General features: G+C 44.6%; 1 protein-coding gene across 5 annotated transcripts in view; it reads right to left on the bottom strand.

Moving 5' to 3' along the window:
* Positions 1-12,158, bottom strand: part of arhgef7b (Rho guanine nucleotide exchange factor (GEF) 7b) — a 123,057-nt gene that overhangs the window by 64,089 nt on the left and 46,810 nt on the right. For all 5 annotated transcript variants that reach the window (XM_068034162.1, XM_068034163.1, XM_068034166.1 and 2 more), the window contains 3 exons: positions 10,706-10,839; positions 9,816-10,017; positions 9,011-9,099 (listed from right to left, as the gene is read on the bottom strand). In XM_068034162.1, coding sequence (XP_067890263.1) covers positions 9,011-9,099; positions 9,816-10,017; positions 10,706-10,839 — 425 coding nt within the window. The remainder of the gene's footprint in view (positions 1-9,010; positions 9,100-9,815; positions 10,018-10,705; positions 10,840-12,158) is intronic.

Genomic DNA, 12,158 nt, shown 5'->3' on the forward strand with positions numbered 1-12,158 from the left:
TCTAAATGTCCTGCTATTTCTTCCTTAATAATGGACTCTAGCATTTCCCCAACAACTGATGTTAGGCTGACTGGCCTATAGTTTCCTGCTTTTTGTCTCCCTCCCTTCTTGAACAGGGGCGTCACATTAGCGGTTTTCCAATCCGCTGGGACCCTCCAGTGAGTTCTGGAATATTTCGACCAATGCCTCCACTATCTTTGCAGCCACTTCCTTTAAAACACTTGGATGTAGGCCATCAGGTCCTGGCGACTTGTCTGCCTTTAGTCCCATTAGTTTGTCAAATACTTTGTACCTCGTGATAGAGACTGTTACAAGATCTTTCCTCCCATCAGCTCCTTGCTTATCTGATATCTGTGGGATGTTTATAGTGTCTTCCACCGTGAAGACCAATGCAAAATATTGGTTTAAATTATCTGCCATTTCCCGGTTCCCAGTTATCAATTCTCCAATCGCATCCTCCAAGGGTCCCACGCTCACTTTAGCTACTCTCTTTCTTTTTATATACCTGTAGAAGCTCTTGCTGTTTGTTTTTATATTTCTTGCCAATTTACCTTCATAATCAATTTTCTCCCTCTTTTATTAGCTTTTTAGTCATCTGCTGCTGGTTCCTAAAAAAGTCCCAATCCTCTGGCCTACCAGTAATTTTCTCTGCTTTGTATGTCTTGGTTTTTGATTGGATACTCTCCTTGACTGTCTTTGTTAACCACGGGTGGTTCATCCTTCTCATCGCGTCCTTCTTTTTGACCGGGATAAATTTTCGCTGAGTGTTATGAAATATCTGCTTAAATGTCTGCCACTGCTCATCCACTGACCTTCCCCTTAGTCTATTTTCCCAGCCCGCTTTAGACAACTCTTTCTTCATACCTCTGTAATTGTCCTTGTTTAAGTTGAGGACACTGATTTCAGACCCGAGTTGCTCGCCCTCAAACTGAATTTGAAATTCTACCATGTTGTGATCGCTACCCCCTAGAGGATCCTTAACTATGGTATCTCTTATTAATCTTACCTCAATACACATTACGAGATCTAAAATAGCCTGTTCCCGGGTAGGTTCTGCAATGTATTGCTCCAAGTAACAATCTCTGATGCACTCTACAAATTCGTCTTCCATGTTACCTCTGCCAATCTGATTTGTCCAGTCAATATGCAGATTAAAATCACCCATGACAATTGTAGCGCCCTTCTTACACGCCTCCATTATTTCCCGATTTATACTTTGTCCTACAGTGAAGCAACTCTTCGGGGGCCTATAGACAACTCCCATCTGTGACTTCTTCCACTTACTATTCCTCATTTCCATCCAAACTGACTCGACATCACGATCTATTGCACCTATATCACTACTCACCACCACTGATACCTTCCTTTATTAACAAAGCTACCCTACCTCCTTTTCCTTTTTGCCTATTTTCCGGAACGTCGAATAACCTAAATATTGACTTCCCAGTCTTGGTTACCCTGCAACCACGTCTCTAATAGCTATCAAGTCATATTCATTTATTTCTATTTGTGGTCATCAACATCTTCCTGCAGCCATCCTCCTCACTATCAACCACACAGCCAGTCTTTGTGTTGTTCGCAAACTTCTTGATCATGCCTCCTACATTTATGTCCAAATCATTAACATATACCACAAAAAGCAGGCGACCCACTACTGAGCCCTGCGGAACGCCACTGGAAACAGCCCTCCAGTCACAAAAACACCTGTCAACACTTACCCTTTGTTTCCTGCCACTGAGCCAATTTTGTGTCCACCTTGCTGCATTTCCCTGGATCCCATGGGCTTTTATTTTTTTTAAACAGTCTGCTATGTGGGACCTTGTCAAAAGCCTTGCTAAAATCCATGTAGATCACATCAACTGCACTACCCTCATCTATCTGCCTTGTTACCTCTTCAAAAAATTCGATCAAGTTAGTCAGACAAGATCTTCCATCAACAAATCCATGCTGACTATCCTTGATTAATGCACGTGCCCTTCTCAGTGACAGTTTATCTTGTCTCTCAGAATTGATTCCTATAATTTGCCCACTACTAAGGTTAGACTGACTGGCATGTAATTATTTGGTCTATCCTTCGCTCGCTTTTTAAACAAAGTACAACATTAGCAGACCTCCAATCCTCCGGCACCACACTTGTATCCAGTGAGGAGTGCCTGGCTAAATTCCATCAATCTCAGTTTTGAAATTTTCAATTGACGCCCCCGACCTCAACAGCTTTTTGGGGGAAGAGAGTTCCAGATTTCCACTCCCCTTTGTGTGAAGAAGTGCTTCCTGACATCACCCCTGAACGACCTGGCTCCCCCCTGCTCTCATGCTCACATCTCTGTCCTGGGATTGCTGCAGTGTTCCAGTGAACATCAACGCAAGCTCGAGGAACAGCATCTCATCTACCGATTAGGCACACTACAGCCTGCCGGACTGAACATTGAGTTCAATAATTTCAGAGCATGACAGCCCCCCACTTTACTTTCATTTTTAGTCATTTTTAGCTATTTTTTCTTCCTTCTTTTTTTTTACATTCCTTTTTACATTTTTTACAGTCTTTTTTTGCATTTATTTCATTTCATCTTAGTTTGTTCAGTTTGCTTACCCACTGTTTTTTTCAGGTTGTTTTTCTTCAGGTTTGCACTTGCTGCTGTTCAATATTCAGTATATTCACACCTAATCTGTACTAATGCTTTGTCTTTCAACACACCATTAACATATTGTTTGCCTTTGCTCCGTGACCTTTTGGTCAGCTATGTGGCCTGGTCCAATCTGCACCTTCTCCTTTGTTATCTCTTGCCCAACCCCCACCTCACTTGTTTATAATCTGTGACTTTTCTAATATTTGTCAGTTCTGAAGAAGGGTCACTGACCCGAAACGTTAACTCTGCTTCTCTTTCCACAGATGCTGCCAGACCTGCTGAGTGAATCCAGCATTTCTTGTTTTTGTTTCAGATTTCCAGCATCCGCAGTATTTTGCTTTTATTTTAGTGTTTAATTCACTGCCACTTCTCTTCCAGGAATGCCTACCTTGAAGAAGTTCTGCTCTTCTCTCCGACGGGATTTTCGTTTGTCTCTTTTACCTTGTTCACCTTCATTGCTTTCTATTTCCCTCCTGGTGTTTGATAAGGTATCTACCAAAACTCGTTTTCACAGCCACATCTCCTTCCTCAGTGACTGTCTCCGGCTCCGACTGATTCCACGTGGATTCCAACTGCAGTTTCACCCAACATGCTTTGAAACCACCCAGGATCACAGGTATCTCCGAGAAATACAACGTTCCTCGGACTGCTACTCTCGCCGCATCCTGAGATCCACACTCAGTGCTATGCGCCGCCATATGCACACACTGGACCTCTCTCTCCAGCAGCACCGTCTCACCTTATCTCAAATCTGTTCTACTCCGCAGTTTCATCTCATCTTACGTCTCATCCGACGCATTAACAAAAAACTTTTTTTCTTCCTTTCAGGTGTTAAGGAACGCAAGCTCCAGCAGCTGATGGGGACTAATGCCCCTCCAGATCCTCCTTCCGCTTCACTTCCCTCTGACCCCACCCCTTCTGATCTGACCCCTTGCCGTGTATTCACTATACCTCTGACCTCCCCCTCTCTGATGCTGAGCGTTCTGTACTCAGCAAAGGTCTCAGTTTTATTCCCTTACGCCCCCACCTCAATGAATTTCGCGCTCGGCATGACGTTGAGCTCTTCTTCCGTCGCCTCCGCCTCCGGGCTCACTTCTTCGACCAGGAGTCCTCCCCCCGACCAGCAGACCCATTCACCCGCCTCCAGCATTCTCCCTCTACCTGGACCCCTCACCCTGGCCTCTTACCCGCTCTTGATCTCTTCATTGAAAACTGTCGGCGAGACATTGGTCGTCTCAATTTCTCTGCCCCCCTCACTCACTCTAACCTGTCCCCCTCTGAACTTGAAGCACTCCGTTCTCTCAGGTCTAACCCCGACATGGTCATCAAACCTGCAGACAAGGGTGGTGCTGTTGTTGTATGGCATACCGACCTCTACCTTGCAGAAGCTCAACGCCAACTCACAGACACCTCTTCCTACCTCCCTCTGGACCATGACCCCACCACCAAACATCAAGCCACCGTCCAAAGGACTGTCACTGACCTCATCTCCTCTGGAGATCTTCCCTCTACAGCTTCCAACCTCATAGTCCCGCAACCCCGGACAGCCCGCTTCTACCTCCTTCCCAAAATCCACAAACGGGACTGTCCCGGCAGACCCATTGTGTCAGCCTGCTCCTACCCCACTGAACTTATTTCTTCCTATCTAGACTCTATCTTTTCTCCACTGGTCCAGTCTCTTCCCACCTACATCCGTGACTCTTCTGACGCCCTACGTCATTTTGACAATTTCCAGTTTCCTGGTCCCAACCGCCTCCTCTTCACTATGGACGTTCAATCGCTCTACACCTCCATCCCCCACCAGGATGGTTTGAGGGCTCTCCGCTTCTTCCTGGAACAGAGGCCCAACCAGTCCCCATCCACCAACACCCTCCTCCGCCTGGCTGAACTTGTTCTCACATTGAACAACTTCTCCTTCAACTCCATGCATTTCCTTCAAGTAAAAGGTGTCGCTATAGGTACCCGCATGGGTCCTAGTTATGCCTGTCTTTTTGTGGGATATGTCGAGCATTCTTTGTTCCAGTCCTACTCAGGCCCCCTCCCCCAACTCTTTTTCCGGTACATTGATGACTGTATCGGTGCCGTTTCCTGCTCCCGCCCCGAACTAGAAAACTTTATCAACTTTGCTTCCAATTTCCACCCTTCTCTCACCTTTACATGGTCCATCTCTGACACTTCCCTTCCCTTCCTCGACTTCTCTGTCACCATCTCTGGGGATAGGTTGTCTACCAATATCCATTATAAGCCCACTGACTCCCACAGCTACCTCGACTACACTTCTTCACACCCTACCTCCTGTAAGGACTCCATTCCATTCTCCCAGTTTCTCCGTCTCCGACGCATCTGCTCTGATGATGCTACCTTCCATGACGGTGCTTCTGATATGACCTCCTTTTTCCTCAACCGAGGATTTCCCCCCACTGTGGTTGACAGGGCCCTCAACCGTGTCCGACCCATTCCCCGCACCTCTACCCTCACCCCTTCCCCTCCCTCCCAGAACCGTGACAGGGTTCCCCTTGTCCTCACTTTTCATCCCACCAGCCTCCATATCCAAAGGATCATCCTCCGCCATTTTCGCCACCTCCAGCGTGATGCCACTACCAGTCGCATCTTCCCCTCCCTTCCCCTGTCAGCATTCCGAAGGGATCGTTCCCTCCGCGACACCCTGGTCCACTCCTCCATTACCCCCACCACCTCGTCCCCGTCCCAGGGCACCTTCCCTTGCAATCGCAGGAGGTGTAATACCTGCCCATTTACCTCCTCTCTCCTCACTATCCCAGGCCCCAAACACTCCTTTCAGGTGAAGCAGCGATTTACATGTACTTCTTTCAATGTAGTATACTGTATTCGCTGCTCACAGTGTGGTCTCCTCTACATTGGGGAGACCAAGCGCAGACTGGGTGACCGCTTTGCGGAACATCTCCGCTCAGTCCGCAAGCGGGACCCTGAGCTTCCGGTTGCTTGCCATTTCAACACTCCCCCCTGCTCTCATGCTCACATCTCTGTCCTGGGATTGCTGCAGTGTTCCAGTGAACATCAACGCAAGCTCGAGGAACAGCATCTCATCTACCGATTAGGCACACTACAGCCTGCCGGACTGAACATTGAGTTCAATAATTTCAGAGCATGACAGCCCCCCACTTTACTTTCATTTTTAGTCATTTTTAGTTATTTTTTCTTCCTTTTTGTTTACATTCCTTTTTACATTTTTTACAATCTTTTTTTGCATTTATTTCATTTCATCTTAGTTTGTTCAGTTTGCTTACCCACTGTTTTTTTCAGGTTGTTTTTCTTCAGGTTTGCACTTGCTGCTGTTCAATATTCAGTATATTCACACCTAATCTGTACTAATGCTTTGTCTTTCAACACACCATTAACATATTGTTTGCCTTTGCTCCGTGACCTTTTGGTCAGCTATGTGGCCTGGTCCAATCTGCACCTTCTCCTTTGTTATCTCTTGCCCAACCCCCACCTCACTTGTTTATAATCTGTGACTTTTCTAATATTTGTCAGTTCTGAAGAAGGGTCACTGACCCGAAACGTTAACTCTGCTTCTCTTTCCACAGATGCTGCCAGACCTGCTGAGTGAATCCAGCATTTCTTGTTTTTGTTTCTAATTTTAAGCTTCTGCCCCCTTGTTCTGGACTCCCCCCATCAGAGGAAATAGTTTCTCTCTACTGACTCTAACTCGATTAGATCCCCTTAATCTTCTATACTCGAGAGAATACAAGCCTAGTCTATGCAACTGAGTCTCATAATTCAACCCTTTTAGCCCCGGTATCATTTTGGTGAATCTGTACTGCACCCTGTCAAAGGCCGATATATCCTTTCTGAGGTGCAGTGCCCAGAACTGAATGCGGTTTGACCAAAGTTCTGTATAGCTGAACTGTAACTTCGTCCCCTTTGTATTCCAGCTTCTCGAGATAAAGGACAATGTCCCATTAGCCTCTTCCATTACTCTTTGTTCCTGTGCATTAGCTTTTACTGACTTGTGTACATGGACTCCCAATTTCTTTTGCTTCATCTCACAATGAAGAAAATATTCAGAATTATATAAATTCATGCATTTCTATGCAATGTTGCCACTACACAGGTGCTGAAGGAAGATGGAGCTGGGTCTCACCTAGGAGAGTGACCGAAGGAGGGCAAAACAGACTCAAAACATAGCACACACAATGATGGCTTTGGGGCCTTGTCACTGTGCTCTGACCTGAATCAACCTGTGACCTCTGGCCTCAGAAACCGAAACTCTGATGAGCTCAAGAGTATTGAGGAATCCCAACCAAAGGGACCTGATAGCAATTTATTTTCAGTCCCAACCAAAGGAAAATTAAAAACAGGCATGATTCTATGAGAGAGCGTGCTCTCTATGGAGTTCAATGCTCCCACAATTTAGTCGAACATGAATCTGATAAGGGCTTCCATCGAGCTGAGAAAACAGAGTATAACTGAGTTAGTGAGGCACAGCACCTCAAATTCAGACTGAAATTCTGTCACAACGAGGACCATCGGGGCGGCATGCGTTCAGGATGTCGGAGGCCTGTTGGTTGGTGCGGGGGTATTGGGAATCTGGTGCTCAGTTGTCTGATGAGACAGGCTCAAACAGCTGACTTTTTCCTGTCCATCTTATTCTATTGTTCATGTGTCCATACAGAGCAGCCATTATACAAAGCTGCTGAGTCACCACATGGGAGTAAGCTGAGCAGGCTAATTCAAACAGACCATGAAAACCATTACAATAGGAACCAGAAGATGTTAATGCAAGGAGCACATTGCACTCTAACCTGACCTACGGAGCTTGGCATCAAAGTCATGCCTTGAGCTGGGTGGCGCAGTGGTTAGCACCACAGCCTTACAGCTCCAGCAACCTGGGTTCAGTTCTGGGTACTGCCAGTGCAGAGTTTGCAAGTTCTCCCTGTGACCGCGTGGGTTTTCGCTGGGTGCTCCGGTTTCCTCCCACAGCCAAAGACTTGCAGGTTGATAGGTAAATTGGCCATTGTAAATTGCCCCTAGTGTAGGTAGGTGGTAGAAAAATGGTGGGGATGTGGTAGGGAATATGGGATTAATGTAGGATTAGTATAAAATGGGTGGTTGTTTCTTGGCACAGACTCGGTGGGCCGAAGGGCCTGTTTCAGTGCTGTTTCTCTCTCTCTCTCTCTCTAACTGGAAACTTTCACCACCATCAACATCACGTGCCCAAAGAAAGCTGGCAAACACACACTCAAGGTCAAGACTGACACCAGTGCTAGTGCAAATATCCTACCAGTCCGAATCCTTAAAGATATGTATCAGAGTCATTGGACATCGACGATACAACCGACAACTGCCAAACTATCTGCATACAACAGGTCACCCATCCCTTGCAGTGGCACACTAACAATGCAATGCAGATACGGCAAGTCAGCATGGAAACCACAAATGTTCTACCTAGTAGACATGTGTGGACTAGCAGTGGCAGGACTACCCAACAAGTCCTCGATCTAGAGCCCCGGGCCATCAGACACAGAGGATCAGGAGAGGCGAAGGACATGCAATGTCCTGAATTGGCAGAGGAGGAATGACTTGAAGCATCGTCTATTCGCTCTTCAAAATGAGGTGCTGGAGCTTTCCAAAAATGCCAACATCCCAAAAGTGGTCATCTTGAGAAAAGCAACAGAGTATATTAGCAGCCTGAAGGCAGAGCAACAGAGACTTCAGAAAGAACAGCAACAGATGAGATGCAAAGTCTCCGAGCAAGAGTCGTCAAACCACCGAGACGATAAATGGACTGTTGATCCTCCATATTTGTAAATTTCACAAACTCCATCCTACGTAAATAATTCTGATGTTATCGAATGTTATATGTTTCTACTTTCAGCATACCAGACATATCTTTGGAAAGAGGGGTGATGTTGTGAGATTGCCTTTAAGAGCAATGTATCTTTAAGATCTTACGATGCTACTGAGCTAAGTGCCAGGATATGGTCATGTGACTATATGCTAGTCTCACTCTGTTACTGTAAAACCAAGAGGCAAATTCTGTAAATAATTAGCTCTGTACTCTATATAGTTGTTAGCTGTTTAATAAACCTGTTTTGAGATCTTCAAACAACCTGAACTCCACGCATCTCATTTATGTTGCATCAGACAACAATAAAAAAGCTTCTCATTACATTCACAACTTTCATCAACCATGTCATTAAAGACACCTTTGTTTCGCAGAATCAACTATCATACAGCTACATTTTCCCAGAGAAACTAATACATATTGAGGCAAAAGACACAGGGGCTTCAAAAATGGCCCCTTACTTTGAGGACTGTGTTAAAATGTCAGCAAAGTAACAGATTTTAGCAAAAAGTCCTTCATCAAATCCCATTCAACACCATCAGCATGTGTCACTCACCACATTGTAATAGCTTTTGCTAATTGGAGGAGTTTCAAATCCTTTTGGCGAACTTTTCAAAGTTGCTGACTTTGGTGAGACCGGTTTCTCTGTAGAATGAATCAATTGTCAAGCTTTTAATTACTGAAATTGAGCACAAAACGTTCAACACACAATATAAACAGGAATTTGAAAACTGGCCTGCCCAAGGTCATCAATTAATCCAAAATATTGTTTTATTTTCCTTATAAAAAACAGTAATACACAGTAAGCTCCCACAAATGGAGGTGGGGTGTGTAGTGAAGTGGGGAGGGGGTTGGGGGTAGTTTAAGGCCCACCACCATGTTCTCAGGGAACATGATGTTCCTTTGGCAACCCACTACCATTAGTTTCTGTTCTATTAATGAAACTGATCATCTCTTAGTCATGCAAGAATAAAAAAAGATTTGCATTTATTTGCCATTCTTCACAACCACCAGATGTCTCAAAGCACTTTACAGCCAATGAAGCATGTTAGAAGTGTAGTCACTATGGTAGTGCAAGAAACTATGTGTGTAATAACTATTTAAAAATCTCATTTGTGCACACACTCAAGTTTTCACCATTTATACAGGCTTTCTTAGGTCAACATTTAGCATTGAAACTGCCGATGTCATCATTTCCTTGTAACAATTTAGTTGCAAGTTCTGACCTTCAGGGGCACTGCAGAGCAAGTTTCCAAAATCTCTCTCCTAACTTGGAAACATCTATGCACAAAAAAAATTCAGTTGTCTTTTGAGCTATTTGAAGATTGCAGATCTACTTTTCATTCAACTTGACAACTTACCATTCGACTTTATTTCTCTCACATAATTGCTGGGGAACCACCCATTTTTTCCATTTAGTGTCCCCTCCCACCAGCCCCCTTCCTCAATTCTGGTTACATGGATAATGTCGCCCTTGGTAAAGCAGAGTTCATCCTCATTGGTCTGATAGAAGTTGAATTTTGCTTTCACCACCATGTGATGGTTGCTGTTATCAGTCATGTCCTTAAAGAGAGAGAGAGAGAGAGAAATATTGCATGAAATCAGCAACTGCTGCTTGTTCAGAATATTTGTAATAAGAATTCATGCGATATAAATCACTGGTCAGACCTCAGCTCGAGTAGTGCGTCCAATTTTGGGTACCACACTTTAGAAAGGTATCAGGGCCTTGGAGAGGGTGCAGAGGAGATTTACCAGATTGGTACCAGAGATGAGGAGTTTCAGGAGTCAGAGCCACATTGGGAGAATAGCAGGGATTTCCTCAGCTCAGACAGATCAAAATGTTATCCTTGAAGATTCAAGTCAAGCTGCCTTATTAAGTGAAACAGCTAAAAATACATGGCGAGCAATTAAGATCAAAAGGAACAGGAAGATTTTACAGCCACCGAGGGTGGTTAAACATCGTGCCTTTCTAACCCGTCTTTGTTAGAGAAGGCCAGTAAGGGGTCTGTGGAAAATCTATTCAGTATTCTCAGCTAGGAAACTGTAGGGCGAGGTCTGGGACCAACAGAGAGCATTTTACAAAGCAGGGCTCCTGCCAGAGCTTCACCCACTGGCAATATGGACGTAATCTCCTCGCAACAATCCATCCATCGAGAACACCAATTTGTGAGATTTCTCTCATCCTATTTTGCTCTGTAGTCATTTCCTTATTTTGAAATTTCACCCTCCACAAAGTTCAACATTCACTCACCAAACTTCGATATTTTCCAGGAAGATTTTTTGAAGTTCTTCCAAGTGATAAGTGTGATCCAGCCAGAGAATCAACTGACTTGATATGATGAGATGGGTGGCGAGCACATACCGAGTCACTTCCAACACCAATATCTGCAGAATACAGCAATTTAATTAGTTCTATAGCCTGAAAGCAATTGGATGATCATTTATATTTATCAGAATAGAACCTTTTTTTTATATACATAATTTGCACAGTTTCAACAACGACCCCAATGAACATTTCGTCTCTTTCCCAGCTCTGCAATCTAAGAGGAGAAAAAAGATGGATTAAGATTTGGATCTGACCCTTCAACAGGAGGCTCAATTTAAAGGAAACTGACTCTCACTTATGAAGTTATTATTTAAAATAATGGAGTCCCATCAGAGATCAGTTTGTTTGATCAGTGCCCCTGCCAGTGGACTCAGTGTCCCTGCCAGTGGACTCAGTGTCTACCCCCTCTCCACCAGTGCACTGTGGCAGCAGCACACAGTCCAACCCTGCAGCAACTCAGCAAGGTTACTTTGAGTTAGATGAGGGGAGCAATGGCATGGCAGCTAAGTTTGCAGATGACACAAAGATAGGCAAGAAAGTATGTTGTGAAGAGGACATAAGGAGGTTGCAGACCGATATAGATAGGTTGCGTGAGTGGGCAGAAATCTGGTAGATGGAGTATAATGTGGGAAAATGTGAAGTTGTTCACTTGGCAGGAAGAATAAAAAAGCAGAGTATTACTTAAACAGAGAAGGACTGCAGAATTCCGAGGTGCAGAGTGATCTAGGTGTTCTATTGCATGAGTCACAAAAAGTTAGTATGCAGGTACAGCAAGTAATAAAGAAGGCTAATGAAATTATATCCTTTATTAGGAGAGGAATTGAAAATAAAAGTAAGGATGTGATGCTTCAGTATACAGGGCATTGGTGAGATCACATCTCGAATACTGTGTGTAGTTTTGGTCACCTTATTTAAGGAAAGATGTAAATGTGTTGGAGGCGGTTCAGAGGAGGTTTACTAGATTGAAACCCGGAATAAGCGGGTTGTCTTATGAGGAAAGATAGGACAGACTGGGCTTGTTTTCACTGGAGCTTAGAAGAGTGAGGGGAGACTTGATTGAAGTTTATAAGATCCTGAACGGTCTTGACAAGGCGGATGTGGAAAGGATGTTTCCTCTTGTGGGTGAGTCCAGAACTAGGGGACACAGTTTTAAAATTAGGGGCTTCCCTTTTAGGACAGAGGTGAGGAGAAATTTTTTCTCTCAGAGGGTTTGCGACTTTGGAACTCTCTGCCTCAGAGGGTGGTGGAGGCAGGGTCATCGAATACCTTTAAGGCAGAGGTAGACAGATTCTTGTTTGGCAAGGGTAGTAAAGATTATCAGGGTAGATGGGAGTGTGGAAATAGAGACAGAAACAGATCAGCCATGATCTTATTGAAT

The sequence above is a fragment of the Heterodontus francisci genome, chromosome 6, assembly GCF_036365525.1.
Source record: "Heterodontus francisci isolate sHetFra1 chromosome 6, sHetFra1.hap1, whole genome shotgun sequence".
Lineage (NCBI taxonomy): Eukaryota > Metazoa > Chordata > Chondrichthyes > Heterodontiformes > Heterodontidae > Heterodontus > Heterodontus francisci.